At 42.7% G+C, this 16,601-nt stretch overlaps 1 protein-coding gene across 1 annotated transcript in view; it reads left to right on the top strand.

The window, feature by feature from the left end:
• LOC132385268 (uncharacterized) overlaps window positions 1-16,601 on the top strand; it is a 267,698-nt gene that overhangs the window by 128,036 nt on the left and 123,061 nt on the right. Inside the window, exons 20-23 of the mRNA XM_059957293.1 lie at window positions 3,740-3,866; window positions 6,142-6,267; window positions 8,608-8,709; window positions 9,586-9,672. Of these exons, the coding sequence (XP_059813276.1) occupies window positions 3,740-3,866; window positions 6,142-6,267; window positions 8,608-8,709; window positions 9,586-9,672 (442 nt within the window). The remainder of the gene's footprint in view (window positions 1-3,739; window positions 3,867-6,141; window positions 6,268-8,607; window positions 8,710-9,585; window positions 9,673-16,601) is intronic.

Raw genomic sequence — 16,601 nt, 5'->3', positions numbered from 1 at the left:
ATCTCCCATCCAGCCACTGTGGAATCCATTTTACTACTTCAATATTAATACCTAATGATTGAACCTTCCTAACTGTGTGGAACCTTGTCGAAGGCCTTACTGAAGTCCATATAGACAACATCCACTGCTTTACCCGTCAACTTTCCTCGTAACCTCATCAAAAAATTCAGTAAGATTTGTCAAATATGACCTTCCACGCACAAATCCATGCTGACTATTCCTAATCAGACCCTGTCTATCCAGATAATTATATATACCATCTCTTAAGAATGCTTTCCATTAATTTACTTACCACTGACGTCAAACTGACAGGCCTATAATTGCTAGGTTTATTCTTAGAACCCTTTTTAAACAATGGAGACACATGAGCAATATGCCAATCCTCCAGCACCATTCCCGTTTCTAATGACATTTGAAATATTTCTGTCAGAGACCTGCTAGTTCTACACTAACTTCCCTCAAGGTCCTAAGGAATATCCTGTCAGGATCCGGAGATTTATCCACTTTTATATTCTTTAAAAGCAGCAGTACTTCCTCTTTAATTGTCATAGTTTCCATAACTTCCCTACTTGTTTCCCTTACCTTACACAATTCAATATCTTTCTCCTTAGTGAATACCGAAGAAAAGAAATTGTTCAAAATCTCCTCCATCTTTTTCGGCTCCATAGGTAGCTGTCCACTCTGATTCTCTAAGGGACCAATTTTATCCGTCACTATCCTTTTGCTATTAATATAACTGTAGAAATCCTTAACATGTATTTTCACCTTACTTGCCAAGCAACCTCGTATCTTCTTTTAGCTTTTCTAATTTCTTTCTTAAGATTCTTCTTACATTCTTTATATTCCTCGAGCACCTCATTTACTCCATGCTGCCTATATTTATTGTAGATATCTCTCTTTTTCCAAACCAAATTTCCAATATCACTTGAAAACCATGGTTCTCTCAAACTTTTAATCTTTCCTTTCAACCTAACAGGAACATAAAGATTTTGTACCCTCAAAATTTCACTTTTAAATAGCCTCCATTTCTCTATTACATCTTTCCCATAAAAGAAATTGTCCCAATCCACTTCTTCTAAATCCTTTCACATCTCCTCAAAGTTAGCCTTTTCCAATCAAAAATCTCAACCCTGGGTCCAGTTCTATCCTTCTCCATAATTATATTGAAACTAATGACGTTGTGATCACTGGACCTGAAGTGCTCCCCAACACATACCTCCATCACCTGACCTATTTTATTCCCTAACAGGAGATCCAACACTGCCCCTTCTCTAGTTGATACCTCTATGTATTGCTGCAAAAAACTATCCTGCACACATTTTACAAACTCCAAACCATCCATCCCTTTTACAGTATGGGCTTCCCAGTCTATGTGTGGAAAATTAAAATCTCCCACATTCACAACCCTGTGCTTAAAACAAATATCTGTTATCTCCTTGCAAATTTCCTCCTCCAATTCTCGCTCCCCATTAGGCGGTGTATAATACACCCCTATAAATGTTACTACACCTTTCCCATTTCTCAATTCCACCCAAATAGTCTCCCTAGACAAGTCCTCTAATCTATCCGGCCACAGCACCGCTGTAACATTTTCTCTGACAAGCAACACAACAGCTCCCCCTCTTGTCCTTCCAATTCTATCACACCTGAAGCAGTGAAATCCAGGAATATTCAGTTGCCAATCACACCCTTCCTGCAACCATGTTTCACTAATAGCTACAACATCATACTTCCAGGTATCAATCCATGCTCTAAGCTCATCCACCTTTCTTACAATGCTCCTAGCATTAAAATAAATGCATTTAAGAAATTCTCCACCTTTTCCTTTCTGTTTATCTCTGACAGTACAAAGAACTTTACTGTCTTTTTCTTCCTTCTCCCATACATCTGTTCCTACACTCTGGTTCCCCTGCCCCCTTGTATCTAACTTAAATCCTCTGGAGCCTCTCTCGCAAACCTACCTGCAAGAATATTTGTTCCCCTTCAGTTCAGATGTAAACCGTCCCGCTTGAACAGGTCCCACCTTCCCTGGAAAACTGCCCAAATCTATAAAAAGTAAAAAGGCTTCCACTTCTCATCTGTGTAACTTTAATTGGACAATTTTTTCTCTGTGGATGTTCGCTGCTGGTTGAGGAAAAAATGTTTGTACGTAGTCCGAAGTCAGCGGTCCCCCACACAATAGAAATCTGTACGACCAAACGTTCAATAGCATTCTGTAATAATACTTTAGATTGAACCCTCACCATATTCTACAAATAATTAGAGGGACCACATTTCTGTTCGGTTCATTCACATCAGCCATCAGAATTAGGTTTACTATCACTGGCATATGACATGAAATTTGTTGTTATGAGGCAGTAATACAGTGCAATACAAACTAAAACAGTGTAAAATCCAGTAAGGATGTGTTAGTTAAATGAAGATCACCATGTTCAAGGTGTTTCAATTGATTGTAGTAAATAAACACCTGTATCTGCAAGGTCCAATTGCTGGAGAGTCAATGTCTTGGCAGAAATACACCGTGAAGTCAAAAGGAACACTCCAGGCAGCTACAGGTTATTGGAAAAGCACTTGGAAAGGTTAAGTAAGCAGTGCCAAAAGAGGGGAAAAATGTGGTGTGGTACTGTTCATGGGTTGAAAGTCCATTCAGAAATATGAGAGCTGAGGGTAAGAAATTGTTCCTAATCATTGGGTGTGTGTGTTCAGAGTTATGTACCTCCTTGTTGATAGTAGCAGCTCCTTTCTGATGAGAGTACTTAATAATGGATGCCACCTTTTTGAGGCATCGCTTCTTGAAGATTTCTTGGATGCTGGGGAGGCTGGTGCCTATAGTGGTTGTGACTGAGTTTACAACTTTCTGCAGCATACTTCAGTCCTGAGGCTCTTGCACCTTCTACCTGATGGCAGCAGCAAGAAAAGAGCATGGCCTGGGTGGTGAGCATCTTTGATGATGGATGCTGCTTTACTACGGATATGTTTTATGTAGATGTGCTCAATGGTTGGGAGGGCTTTACCTGTGATGTACTGGGGCAAATCCATGATCTTTTGTCTGATTTTATGCATTGGTGTTCCCATCCCGGAGTGTAATGCAGCTAATGACAGTAAATTTAGCAAAGTGGCTTGCAGATAGCTTCTGTATCCGTTAATTTTGGAACTATGCAGAAGATAGGGGAAACATAAATAAGAGAAAATCTGGATATGCTGGAAATCAAAGTAATAGGCACAAGATGCTGGAGGAACTCAGCAGTTCCGGCTGAGTAAATAGTCAATGGCTTGGGCCGAGACCCTTCATCGGGACTGGTAAAAAGAGATGAGAAGTCAGAGTAAGAGGGTGAGGGTAAGGAAGAAGTACAAGGTGGTAGGTGATAGGTGAAACTGGGGGTGGGGAGGGGTGAAGTAAAGAGCTGGCAAGATGATCGGTGATAGAGATTAAGGGGTAGAGAAGGGGGAATCTGATAGGAGAGGACCTATGGCCATGGAAGGAAGGGAACGGGGAGGAGCACAGGAGGGAGGTAATGGGTAGGTAAGGACGTAAGTTGAGAGGGGAAATGGTGAAGGAGAGGAGAGGGTCATTACCAGGAGTTTGAGAAATCAATGTTCATGCTGTCAGACTGGAGTCTACCCAGACAGCAGAGTGTGGCCTCATTGTAGCAGTGGAGGAGGCCATGAACTAACATGTTGGAAACCTTCTGGTTTTGTATTTTCGTCACAAAGCATTCTGACAATTTATTTCTTCCAGATATAAAGAAGCACGGTCATTCATAGAGAAGTCTTTGAAGTTGGTGGAGAGTAATTTAGTCCCAGGGCTTCAGACCTGGCCGGGCACAGATACAGCCATTGAAGAAACCAGGGATGGTGTGCTGAAGGTAAGGAATGTCAGTGTGAATTAGGCTGAGGTCGTTTATTGTTTCAGAGCCATACTGAATGTTTATCTACCTATGATGGCATTTCATGGGGTCATAAAGTTTTATGAAAATCACAAAACTGCCGATACTGGAAATCTAGAACAAAAATGGAATATGCAGAAAAATATCAGGAGGTCAGGTAGTGCCTGTGGAGAGAGAGATACAAAGACATGCATACAAAATGTGAGAGGAGCTCAGCAGGTTGGACAGCAACTATGGGAAGGAATAAAGTCAACATTTCAGACTGAGGCCGTTCATCGGAATGAGAAGCCTTTTGAGGAAGAGTTCCTCCAGCTTTTTGTAAGCAGTACTCGGGATTTCCAGCATCTGCAGATTCTCTTGTGTTTATCAAGAGATTCAAGAGAGATTCAAAAACTTTATTGTCATTCTAACTGTACATCAGCTCTGCAGGGCAGAATGAGACAGCGTTTCCCGGGAGCAGTGCAGTCATAACATAACAAACGCAACACTAATAATAAACATAACAATAAATAGTAAAACACAACAACCACATGTCAGTTAAGAACAAGTTATAAGTGTCCAGTACAAGTTAAAAGTGTCTAAAGCAGAGTCAGGTAGAGCAGCTATTTAGCAGTCTGACTGCCATCTAGCCTTGCATAGATGCTGCCTGACCTCATTTTTTTCTTGAATGTTCTGTTTTTGTTTTAAAGCTATTATCCTTTTTTACATTTGGTGTTGCTCTTTGTGGCATTTCGGTAATTGCAATGTGAACTGTTCAAGGTTCCTGTTTATTTGTCATGTCTACATCAAAACATGCAGTGAAGTGAGTCATTTGCATTAACAACCAACACACCCAAAACTATTAAACTACTGTACAGTTAGGGTCGAATACCCAGTCATCTCTCACTGCTGCTATTCTGAGCTGTCCACTTGAGGCGCCTCAGTGACTATCTATTCTGCTGTAAGAAAACAAGAAATTTCACATCAGTGAAAATAAAGCAGATTCTGAATCCTAGTGTCATAGAGTTACACAGTACAGAAACAGACCCTTCATCCATACAAGCTCAGTGAGTTTGTCCCATCTGCCCGCACCCAGCTCATAGCTCTCCATTAATGTGTCTGCCTCAACCAGAAAATGATTGGTTTGTGGTAAAGTTTGCGGATGACATGAAGATAGATGGAGGAGTAGGTAGTGCTGAGGAAGCAATGTTATTGCAGGCAGAACTTGGACAAATTGGAAGAATGGGCAAAAAAAGTGGTGGATGGAATACTGTGTTGGGAAATGTACGATGATGCATTTTGGTATAAGGAAGAATAATGGGAGGAAAATTCAGGTTTAGAGTGACTTGGGATTCCTCGTGCAAGACTCCCAGAAGGTTAATTTACAGATTGAGACTGTGGTAAAGAAGCAAATGCAATGTTTGCATTTATTTCAGGAGGAATAGAATATAAAAGCAAGGAGATAATGTTTTTCAGGGTGCACTTGCTGTTTTGTCAATAGTTTTGGGACCCATGTCTCAGAAAGGATGTGCTATCTTTGGGGATAGTCCAGAGGAGATTCATGAGGATGATTCCAGGAATGGAAGGATTACCATATGAGGAGTGTTTGACAACTTTGGGCCTGTACTCGCTGGAATTTAGAAGAATGTGGTGGGTGTGGTGATGGATCTAATTTAAACCTACCGAATGTTAAAAGGACTAGATGTGGAGAGGATGTTCCCTATGGTGGGGGTATCCAGATCTAGAGGGCGACCTTCTAGAACAGAGATAAGGAGGAATTGTGTTAGCCATTGGGTAGTGAATCTGTGGAATGCCCTGCCGCAGTCTGCGGTGGAGGCCAAGTCCGTAGATATATTTAAGGCGGATGTTAATAGCTTCCTGATCGGTCAGGACGTCAAAGGATGTGGCGAGAAGGTAGGTGTACGTGGTTGAGTGGGTTCCAGGATCAGCCGTGATGGAATAGCAGAACAGACTCGATGGGTTGAATGGCCTGATTCTACCCCCTATGTCTTACTGTCTAACCATTATTTGTTTTGTAACAAGGCTAATACTGCACAGCTGATGAAGTAACGCATACAAAATGCTGGAGGAACTCAGCATGAAAAGGTTGACATTTCCTGAGAGGGAAATTAATTTCCATATATACTGCCTGACCTGCTGAGTTCCTCCAGCACTTTTTGTATGTTGCTTCCTTTATTAATCTGTCTTTCTTTTCCTCTTCAATGTATTTGGTTTCAGTTTGAGTTGTTATGTTGTTGTGTTTTTATTAACCTAGGACCTGTTGAACGTGCTTCTTAAAGAGTGTTTATGTCCACCAAGGCCTGATGCTGTCTGCCATTATCGATTCTGTTCCACCCATAGCAGCAAACAGGATATTTATAGGTCTGATCCTGACTTTAAGGTAGGCTAATTTAATTTGTATACTGGCAAATATATGAGATAAATATTTACCATTTGAATCATTGTCATCAAAATTGCTAGAGTCTTTGATATGTCACGAAAGACTATTAACACATTTCTACAGGTATATAGTAGAGAGCATTCTAACTGGTTGCATAACTGTGTGGTGTAAAGGGGGTCACTGTACAGGATTGGAAAAAGCTGCTGAGGGTTGTAACCTCTGCGTGCTCCATCATGCGCACTAGCTTCTCCACCATTGATACACCTTCAAAAGGCAATGCCTCAAAAAGGCAGCTTACACCACTCAGGGCATTCCTACCAACAGGAGGAGGTACAGGAGCCTGAAGGCACACACTCTGAGCAATAATTCTGATTGTAAAGTCAAATTAGCAGAGAAGGTGTGAGGTGGGTGCAGAGGTCAAAGGAAAGAACTGTGGCAGTGTTGCCATGGGCATGAGTATTAGAGGTTGTCTAGTCAATGGAGACAGTTAGAGAGGGTAGTTATCATGGGAACACACACAGAAACAGTGTTGAAAGGTGTAAAATGCAGTGCTGCAGAACATGTTCAGTAGGTCAGGCTGTATGAATAGTGAGAGGAAAGCCAATATTATGTGTGAATATCTTGCAGCTTAAGTAGCTAGCTCTGATACAAAGAAAGCAAGTTACTACTTGCCCTTAAAAATTAAAATATAGAATTGCAGTGTTTTAAAAGAAAGGTTCCTTCAGAAGTAAATAATGTAAGACATTCAAAGATGTATATTCAGTAATGAGTCCAAAAGGCTGGAAGATATCCAGAGAGAAGATGGGATATCTTTCCTTAAACTTGTATTGAGGAACAGCACAGGAGACCCCAGGCAGATCGGAGTGAGAAAGACAATTAAAGTAGCATCATCAGAACAAATGAGATCGTGAAGTATTTAAAATCAAACGGGTCTAGAAGCATTGGCCATGATTGGCATGAAAAGATTTTGTTAGTTCATTAGGATTCAGTCATCACATTCAGGAGGAGACTGGACACGTCTGTCAGCTGAGTATTCCAAGAATCTTGTGTTTTGTTTTGTGTCATATTCGTTTGACTTATCTTAAATTTAAGCTTGATTTTACAGTTTGTATGCTTCTGGAATTTTCATGCTACCAATAAAATAAATAATATGAACTGTGGAATTTATTTCAAAAGTTAAGTGTGAAATTACATTTTTATTTTGTGTAGAGTGCAGTTGTAGGCTTACAAACAGCAGGCACACTGATGGGGAGTACAGTCATTCATTTAACTCACTTTTGTGTTTGACACAGATACTACTTGGCCTTAAAATATAGAGTTGTGATTTGTTTGCACAGTTGTTCGTAAAGCCTGGAGGTTAGGTTGCAGATGTTTTGGCACCAGTCGAGGTGATATAATCAGAAGCACAAAACAAGAAATCAAGAGAATTTTTTGAAGCTTGGTTCTCAGTGGAAGACGAGCAGAATGATCTGGGCATAATTTACGAATACATGCATCTGCAGGATTGGGGCCGAGGGGTGAACTGGAGAACAAATGCTCAGACTGACTGATGACCAGGGTTACGGGCCACTGGAGATCACTCAGCTTTCCCATTAGCCAGGATCCAGTGCGACACCCAACCCAACAGACCAACTGATGACCAGGGTCACGGGCCACTGGAGATCACTCTGTTTTCCTGTTAGCTAGGATCCATCATGATAGCCAACATCAGAATGAATTGAACCAAATTAAACATGAGCCCTAGGCAGAAACAACACTCAGTTGCACACTGATATGTCACCTTGACTGGTGATGTAACATTTGCGAGCTCACCTCCAGGCTCGTTGAAGAACCCGACAAACAAACAGCCAACCCAAGTTACCAATCTTCTTTCATTTCAAGAAATTGCGTGTTTAAAAGAAAAAAAAATCCTTAAAAGAGTAAGAGTGTGACATAATTCAATGAGCTATTGAAAGGTATATATAAAGAATAAACAAGAGTAAATCCAAACAACACACACAAATGCTGGAGGAACTCAGCAGGCCAGGCAACATCCGTGGAAAAGAGTATGTCGATTTTTGTGATGAGACCCTTCCTCAAGGCGGGTCTTCCTGAGGAAAGGTCTCAGCCCAAAATGTCAGCTGTACTCTTTTCCATAGATGCTGCCTGGCCTTCTGAGCTCCTTCAGCATTTGTGTGTGTTGTTTATATATAGAACACTTGTGTATGATGTACAGTAATTACTATTTGAGCCCTTCTTGTGCAACTGGCAGTTTCCATTCACTGTGGATGCCAGGTGACTGAACTTTGTTATATAATTTAGTTATAAAAAAAATTAAAGCTGCACTTTCTGTTTCTGCAGGGGTTTGTCCGAGTTCACTGCAGCTATGACTGCCGTATTGAATACCATCTATACTGCTGGAAACGCTGCAAAATTAAAGAGTTCCAAGATAAAATAGAAAAAGTTAGTAATATGTTGTCTTCTGTAATGTTTATCTGTTTGGAAGCAGTGTACAGAAGGAATTGAATGTAAAACTTGAAATGCATATGTGATTATTTTTCACAAAGATATCAGTCTGAAAAACGATGGTTAGAAAGGGCCAGGAATCAAATCATTAATCATTAATCAGTTATTATTTCTATTTTTTGCATGGAGTCAGAATAAATGTGAAATCATGTTAAAAGTTCATAGTAGATGTATTATCAAAGTACGTATATTGTCATCATATACCAACTTGAAGTTAGTTTTCTCGTGGTATGCTCAGTAAGTACAAAGAAGCAGAATAGAGTCAATGAAAGACTACACACAAGATGAATAAACAACCAATGTACAAAAGACAAATACAAAAATGAACAAAATGATAATAATAAGGCAATAAATATCGAGAACATGAGATGAAGAGTCCTTGAAAGCGAGTTCATAAGTTGTGGGAACAGTTCAGTATTGGGGTGAGAGTGAAGTTATCCCCTCTGGTTCAAGATCCTGATGGTTGAGGAGCCATTACTGTTTATGAACCTGGTGGTGTGGGTCCGGGGGCTCCTATACCTCATTCCTGATGGTTGAGGGGTAATAACTGTTCATGAACCTGGTGGTGTGGGTCCGGGGGCTCCTTTTACCTCATTCCTGATGGTTGAGGGGTAATAAGTTTACCTGAACCTGGTGGTGTGGGTTCTGAGCCTCCTGTACCTCCTTCGTGATGGTTGAGGGGTAATAAGTTTACCTGAACCTGGTGGTGTGGGTTCTGAGCCTCCTGTACCTCCTTCCTGACAGCAGCAGTGAGAAGAGAATGTGTAATGTACAGTTTGCTTTTAAAACTAATTTTGTTTGGGAATATTGCAGGATATTCTGGGTTTAGACTGCCTCACACCTGACTGCATGGGATGCATCTGGAAGGTTGACATTTTTCAAGATTCGAGGCAAAAGACGGTGAGTTTGTTGCCATGAAGTTTGCTGTTCCTGTAAAATAGGATTTGCAATTTTATATAGTTCCATCAAGCCAGTAAAAAATGATGGAATGGGATGGTAAGCGGAGTTCCTGGATTCAGTGATGATTCGGAGCAAGAAGGCTGCAAGTGAACTGCTGATTTTTCGGAGCAAAGGGAGTTTTTTTTTAACTATTCGGGTCAAAGAGAGGCGAGACTGCGCAGGCGTGTGACGTCAGCCGGTAGAGCGTGAAAAGTTTAAAAAGAAAGCAGCTATATACAGCGGGTTTAGGTGGTAACAGGACGAGGCGAGGTAGCCAGTTTTCTGTACTCAGTGTCAGATGTGGGAGGTCGTGGAGTCTCCCAACCTTCTGGACAGCCATATCTGCACCAGGTATTTCGAGCTGCAGCTCCTGAGAGACCGATTTAGGGAACTGGAGATGCAGCTCGATGACCTCGGAGAGAGAGGAGGTGCCAGGGTCCGGGATGTTTTGGATCGTGTCCAAGATATCCTGCGGTGGGAGGGACAACAGCCAGAGGTCATGGTACATATTGGTACCAATGACGTAGGTAGGAAAAGGGAAGAGGTCCTGAAAAAAGGTTACAGGGAGTTGGGAAGGAAGTTGAGAAGCAGACAGTAAAGGTAGTAATCTCGGGATTACTGTCTGTGCCACGTGATGGTGAGAATAGGAATAGGATGAGGTGGAGGATAAATGTGTGGCTGAGGGATTGGAGCAGGGGGCAGGGATTCAGATTTCTGGATCACTGGGACCTCTTTTGGGGCAGGTGTGACCTGTACAAAAAGGACGGGTTGCACTTGAATCCCAGGGGGACCAATATCCTGGCGGGGAGGTTTGCTAAGGCTACTGGGGAGAGTTTAAACTAGAATTGTTGGGGGGTGGGAACTGAACTGATGAGACTGGGGAAGGGGCGGTTGGCTCACAAATAGAGAAAGCTTGGAGACAGTGCGAGAGGGAGGATAGGCAGGTGATAGAGAAGGGATGCGCTCAGACCAAAGGCTTGAGATGTATCTATTTTAATGCAAGGAGTGTTGTGAGCAAAGCGGATGAGCTTACAGTGTGGATCAGTACTTGGAGCTATGATGTTGTGGCCATTACAGAGAATTGGATGGCTCAGGGACAGGAATGGTTACTTCAAGTGCTGGGTTTTAGATGTTTCAGAAAGGACAGGGAGGGAGGCAAAAGTGGTGGGGTTCGTGGCACTGTTGATCAGAAATAGTGTCACAGCTGCAGGAAAGGTGGACGCCATGGAGAGATTGTCTACGGAGTCTCTGTGGGTGGAGGTTAGGAACAGGAAGGGGGTCAATAACTTTACTGGGTGTTTTTTATAGGCCGCCTAATAGTAACAGGGATATCAGGAAGCAGACAGGGAAACAGATCCTGGAAAGGTGTAATAATAACAGAGTTGTTGTGATGGGAGATCAACTTCCCAAATATCGATTGACATCTCCCTGGAGCAAGGGGTTTAGATAGGGTGGAGTTAGTTAGGTGTATTCAGCAAAGTTTCTTGACACAGTAAGCCTACAAGAGGAGAGGCTGTACTTGATTTGGTATTGGAAGTGAACCTGGTCAGGTGTCAGATCTCTCAGTGGGAGTGCATTTTGGAGATAGTGATCATAATTCTATCTCCCTTACAATAGCATTGGAGAGAGATAGGAACAGACAAGTTAGAAAAGCGTTTAAGGGGCTATCAGGCAGGAAGTTGGAGGTTTAAGTTGGAAACAGATGTTCTCGGAAAAGAAATGAAACAAAAGAAATGTGGCAAATATTCAGGGGAATTTTCACCCAGGGAGTGGTGGATATGTGGAATGCTCTGCCCCAGAAGGCAGTGGAGGCCAAGTCTCTGGATGCATTCAAGAGAGAGTTAGATAGAGCTCTTATAGATAACGGGGTCAAGGGATATGGGGAGAGGGCAGGACAATCATACTGATTGTGTATGAACACAGTGAATGGCGGTGCTGGCTAGAATTGCCGAATGGCCTACTCCTGCACCTACTGTCTGTTGATATTTGTGTAGAGCTCTGTTCCAATGAGACAGGGCTAAGTTATGGTAGTGTACAGGAACTGTGGTGTACAAAGGCTGTAATAAATCTAGTCAAGAAGAATAGAAAAGCTTACAAAAGGTTCAGAGAGCTAGGTAATGTTATGATCTGGATCTCTAAAGCAACTAGGAAGGAGCTTAAGAAGGAAATTAGGAGAGCCAGAAGGGGCCATGAGAAGGCCTTGGCGAGCAGAATTAAGGAAAACCCCAAGGCATTCTACAAGTATGTGAAGAGCAAGAGGATAAGTTGTGAAAGAATAGGACCTATCAAATGTGACAGTGGGAAAATGGAACCGGAGGAAATAGCAGAGGTACTTAATGAATACTTTGCTTCAGTATTTACTATGGAAAAGGATCTTACTGATTGTAGTGATGGCTTGCAGCAGACTGAAGAGCTTGAGCACGTAGATATTAAGAAAGAGGATGTGCTGGAGCTTTTGGAAAGCATCGTTGAATAAGTTGCCGGGACTGGATGAGATGTACCCCAGGCTACTGTGGGAGGTGAGGGAGGAGACTGCTGAGCCTCTGGCGATGATCTTTGCATCATCAAGGAGGACAGGAGAGGTTCCTGAGGATTGGAGGGTTGCGGATGTTGTTCCTTTATTCAAGAAAGGAGGTAGAGATAGCCCAGGAAATTATAGACTAGTGAGTCTTAGGCTACATCCACACTACGCCAGATAAATCCATAACTGAAGCCTTTTCTCTTAGTTTTTACCCTCTGTCCACACTGAAACGGCGTTTTCGTCTCCTGAAACCAAAGCTTTTCAAAAATGCTTTCCAAGGTGGATATTTTTGAAAATGCTGCTTGGGCAGATCAGTGTGGATGGCATAACTGGAGACTTCTGAAAACGCTGTCAGACGGCAGCACGCCATTTCATTGTTTTCTTGAACGCAACCTAACAATTTCAGAACAGACGGCAATGAGAGGAAGACAGAAGAGTTAGAAATGTCCTCACCAAATACTTTGACTCATAACTCACTGAATAAATAAGTATACTCACTTTGCTGTTTTCTGTCCTTGCTCGTATGAAGGTGGTTTACCTATTTATGCAAGTACTTCTCTGACAATAGAGGTGTAACAGCCCAATGTAACATTGTATGGAAATACAAGATAATACTGATGAAGACATGTTTTATACATTTAACAAGGTGCTTTATTATTTACAGAGTTTATTTATCTATTTATTTATTTATTTACAGAGTTAGTCAGTTTTTCAATGTTCATCGTCAACCGGGTCAATCTGTCCGTGAACTCCCTGTTGGTTACCGCCGTACGCTCTAGTATTTTTTTTAGTTTTAAGTTCTCCTGCGTGAGAGCCAACAGCTGTCCGTCATTTTAAGTTTTTCTAGTCTGTAACTACACAAATGCACAATTTTACGGCGAGATTCAACACCAAACAACCCGCTTGTTTTTGGTAGATGTGTCCTGCGCATGCGCAGCAGGAGGAAATTCGCCAAAATCTCCGTTTCAGTGTGGATAGAGATATTTTCAAAAGCGCATAGTGTGGATGCCTATCGCTTTTATGCGAAACCGGCGTTTTCAAAATTATCCGGTCTAGTGTGGATGTAGCTTTACTTCAGTGGTTGGTAAGTTGATGGAGAAGATTAGGAGAAATCAGCATGGCTTTGTCAAGGGCAGGTCGTGCCTTATGAGCCTGATTGAATTTTTTGAGGATGTGACTAAGCACATTGATGAAGGGAGAGCAGTATATGTAGTGTATATGGATTTTAGCAAAGCATTTGATAAGGTACCCCATGCAAGGCTTATTGAGAAAGTAAGGAGGCATGGGATCTAAGAGGACGTTGCTTTGTGGATCCAGAACTGGCTTGCCCACAGAAGGCAAAGAGTGGTTGTAGACAGGTCACATTCTGAATGGAGGTCGGTGATCAGTGGAGTGCCTAAAGGACCTTTACTCTTAGTGATTTTTATAAATGATCTGGATGAGGAAGTGGAGGGATGGGTTAGTAAGTTTGCTGATGACACAAATGTTGGAGGTGTTGTGGATAGTGTGAAGGGCTTTCAGAGGTTACAGTGGGACATTGATAGAATGCAAAACTGGGCTGAGAAGTGGCAGATGGAGTTCAATCCAGATAAGCGTGAAGTGGTTCAATTTGGTAGGTCAAATATGACGGCAGAATATAGTATTAATGGTAAGACTCTTGGCAGTGTGGAGGATCAGAGGGATCTTGGGTCCGAGTCCATAGGACAATCAAAGCAGCTGTGCAGGTTGACTCTGTGGTTAAGAAGGCATACGGTGTATTGGCCTTCATCAATCATGGAATTGAATTTAGAAGCCGAGAAGTTATGTTGCAGCTATATAGGACCCTGGTCAGACCCCACTTGGAGTACTGTGCTCAGTTCTGGTCGCCTCACTACAGGAAGGATGTGGAAACCATAGAAAGGGTGCAGAGGAGATTTACAAGGATGTTGCCTGGATTGGGGATCATGCCTTACGAGAATAGGTTGAATGAACTCGGCCTTTTCTCCTTGGAGTGACGGAGGATGAGAGGTGACCTGATAAAGGAGTACAAGATGATGAGAGGCATTGATCGTGCAGATAGTCAGAGGCCTTTTCCCAGGTCTGAAATGGTTGCCACAACAGGACACAGTTTTAAGGTGCAGTTTTAAGGGGGTAGGTACAGAGGAGATGTCAGGGGTAAGTTTTTTGCTCTGAGAGTGGTGAGTGTGTGGACTGGGCTGCCGGTAACAGTGGTGGAGGTGGATACGATAGGGTCTTTTAAAAGGCTCCTGGATAGGTACATGGAGCTCAGAAAAATAGAGGGCCATAGGTAAGCCTAGTAATTACTAAGGTAGGGACATGCTTGGCACAACTTTGTGGGCTGAAGGGCCTGTATTGTGCTGTAGACTTTCTATGTTTCTTTGATGGTACTGAATTGAAACACAATGTTATTGCGGTGGCGTAGCTCTCAGTGCAACACTTTATAGTGCAATCAGTCGGTCCTGTGACTGAGTGGAGTTCCGCTTTCCTCCCACATTCCAAACCTGCTAGTTTGATGTCAGAAACATGGCAACACTTGTGCACTGTCCCCAGTGTGTTCCCGGATGTTTTGACATAAAACAACACATTTCACTGTATGTTTTGAGACTGCAGATGCTGGAATCCATAGCAACAAACCCCACACTGGAGGAACTTAACAGATCGTGCAGCCTCTACCGAGGGAAGTGGACAGTCAGCTTTTCAGATTGAGACAGTTATCTGGTCTTTAAATGCAGCTGTTTACCTCCACAGCTGTAGATTGTACATCACTGAAATGTTGAACTAAGTTCAAGTCCCACAACAGCGGAGGACAAAGTTACACTTAGCTAATTACAGAAATGGGGAAAGAAAGCCATGAGCAGTTATTTGATTCGTAATTACTACTGAGCTGTCCAGTTATTTTGAGGGTGATAGCCCAGTGGTTAGCGCACAATTTTACAGCGCCAGCAATCATTGATCGTTGTTCAAATCCTGCTGCTGTCTGTAAGTAGTACCTGTGTCTCCCCATGACAGTGTGGGTTTCCTCTGGATGGCCTGGCTTCCCGGCACATTGCAAAGGCATACGCGCTGGGGTTAGTGAGTTGTTGCTGGAAGCATGGCGACAGTTGAGCACAGCACAATCCTTGCTGATTTGATTTGACACCAACAATGCATTTTGCTGTGAGTTTTAATGTAAATGTGTCAAATAAATCTAGTCTATCTTTATGATTTTACCAATAATGTCACACCTAAAAAAATCCTTCCTTGTAATCCCCACTTGTTTAAAGGCACATTCGGCTTATACGATTTGTTCGCAATGCACAGATTGGCTGGGGCCTTTATGGAAGATGGGGGGTGGGTATAGTACTCCTCTTCAGAATGTCCCTGATTTTTTGGTCTCATGAATTCAATATGAATTTTATAGATTTAGAACAGTGTTGGACCATATTAGGAATAACGTAGTGCTAATGGAGTGAGACACAACTGCGCAAGCGTGTGGATATCAGCCGGTTAGAAGAGCGAGAAGAATTTAAAAGGAGACAGTTATTTCTTCAGCGGTTTGATCGAGGGACGACTGCGCAAGTGCGGGAACGTCAGCCAGTTAGAACAGCGTTAGGGAACTAGAGATGCAGTTTGATAACCTTTGTCTGGTCAGGGAGAGTGAGGAAGTGATAGAGAGGAGTTATAGGCAGGTAGTCACACTGGGGCCTCAGGAAACAGATAAGTGGCTAATAGAAGAGGGAAGGGCAGGTTTCAGAGTCTAGAGAGCACCCCTGTGGCTGTCCCCCTTGACAATAAGTACTCCTGCTTAGGTACTGTTGGAGGGAACCTGGGGGAAGCAACAGTGGCTGTGCCTTGGGCACAGAGTCCGGCCCTGTGGCTCAGAAGGGTAGGGAAAGGAAGAGGATGGCAGCAGTGATAGGGGACTCTATAGTTAGGGAGTCTGACAGGCGATTCTGTGGATGCAGGAAAGAAACACGGATGGTAATTTTGCTTCCCAGTTGCCAGGGTCTGGGATGTTTCTCATTGGGTCCACCTCTTTTCGGGCGGGTGTGACCTATACAAAAAGGACGGGTTGCACGTGAATCCCAGGGGGACCAATATCCTGGCGGGCAGGTTTTATAGAGCTGTTCGGGAGGGTTTAAACTAGTTTGGCAAGGGGGTGGGAATCAGAATGTGAGTGCAGGGATTAAGGTAGAAGGACAAGGGCATGATGCTAAGAGTTTGGAGTTGATGAGGAAGGACAGGCAGGGGACAACATAATTGTAGCCAGTTAAAGGGGTTGAAATGTGTCCATTTCAATGCTAGGAGTATTAGGAACAAGGAGGATGAATTTAGAGCATGGATTAGTACGTGGAACTATGATGTTGTGGCCGTTACTGAAACTTGGTCG

This window comes from Hypanus sabinus, chromosome X2, assembly GCF_030144855.1.
Source record: "Hypanus sabinus isolate sHypSab1 chromosome X2, sHypSab1.hap1, whole genome shotgun sequence".
NCBI classification, from domain to species: domain Eukaryota; kingdom Metazoa; phylum Chordata; class Chondrichthyes; order Myliobatiformes; family Dasyatidae; genus Hypanus; species Hypanus sabinus.
Note: the sequence above shows the minus strand (reverse complement) of the source record. Positions and strands in the feature narration are given on the sequence as shown.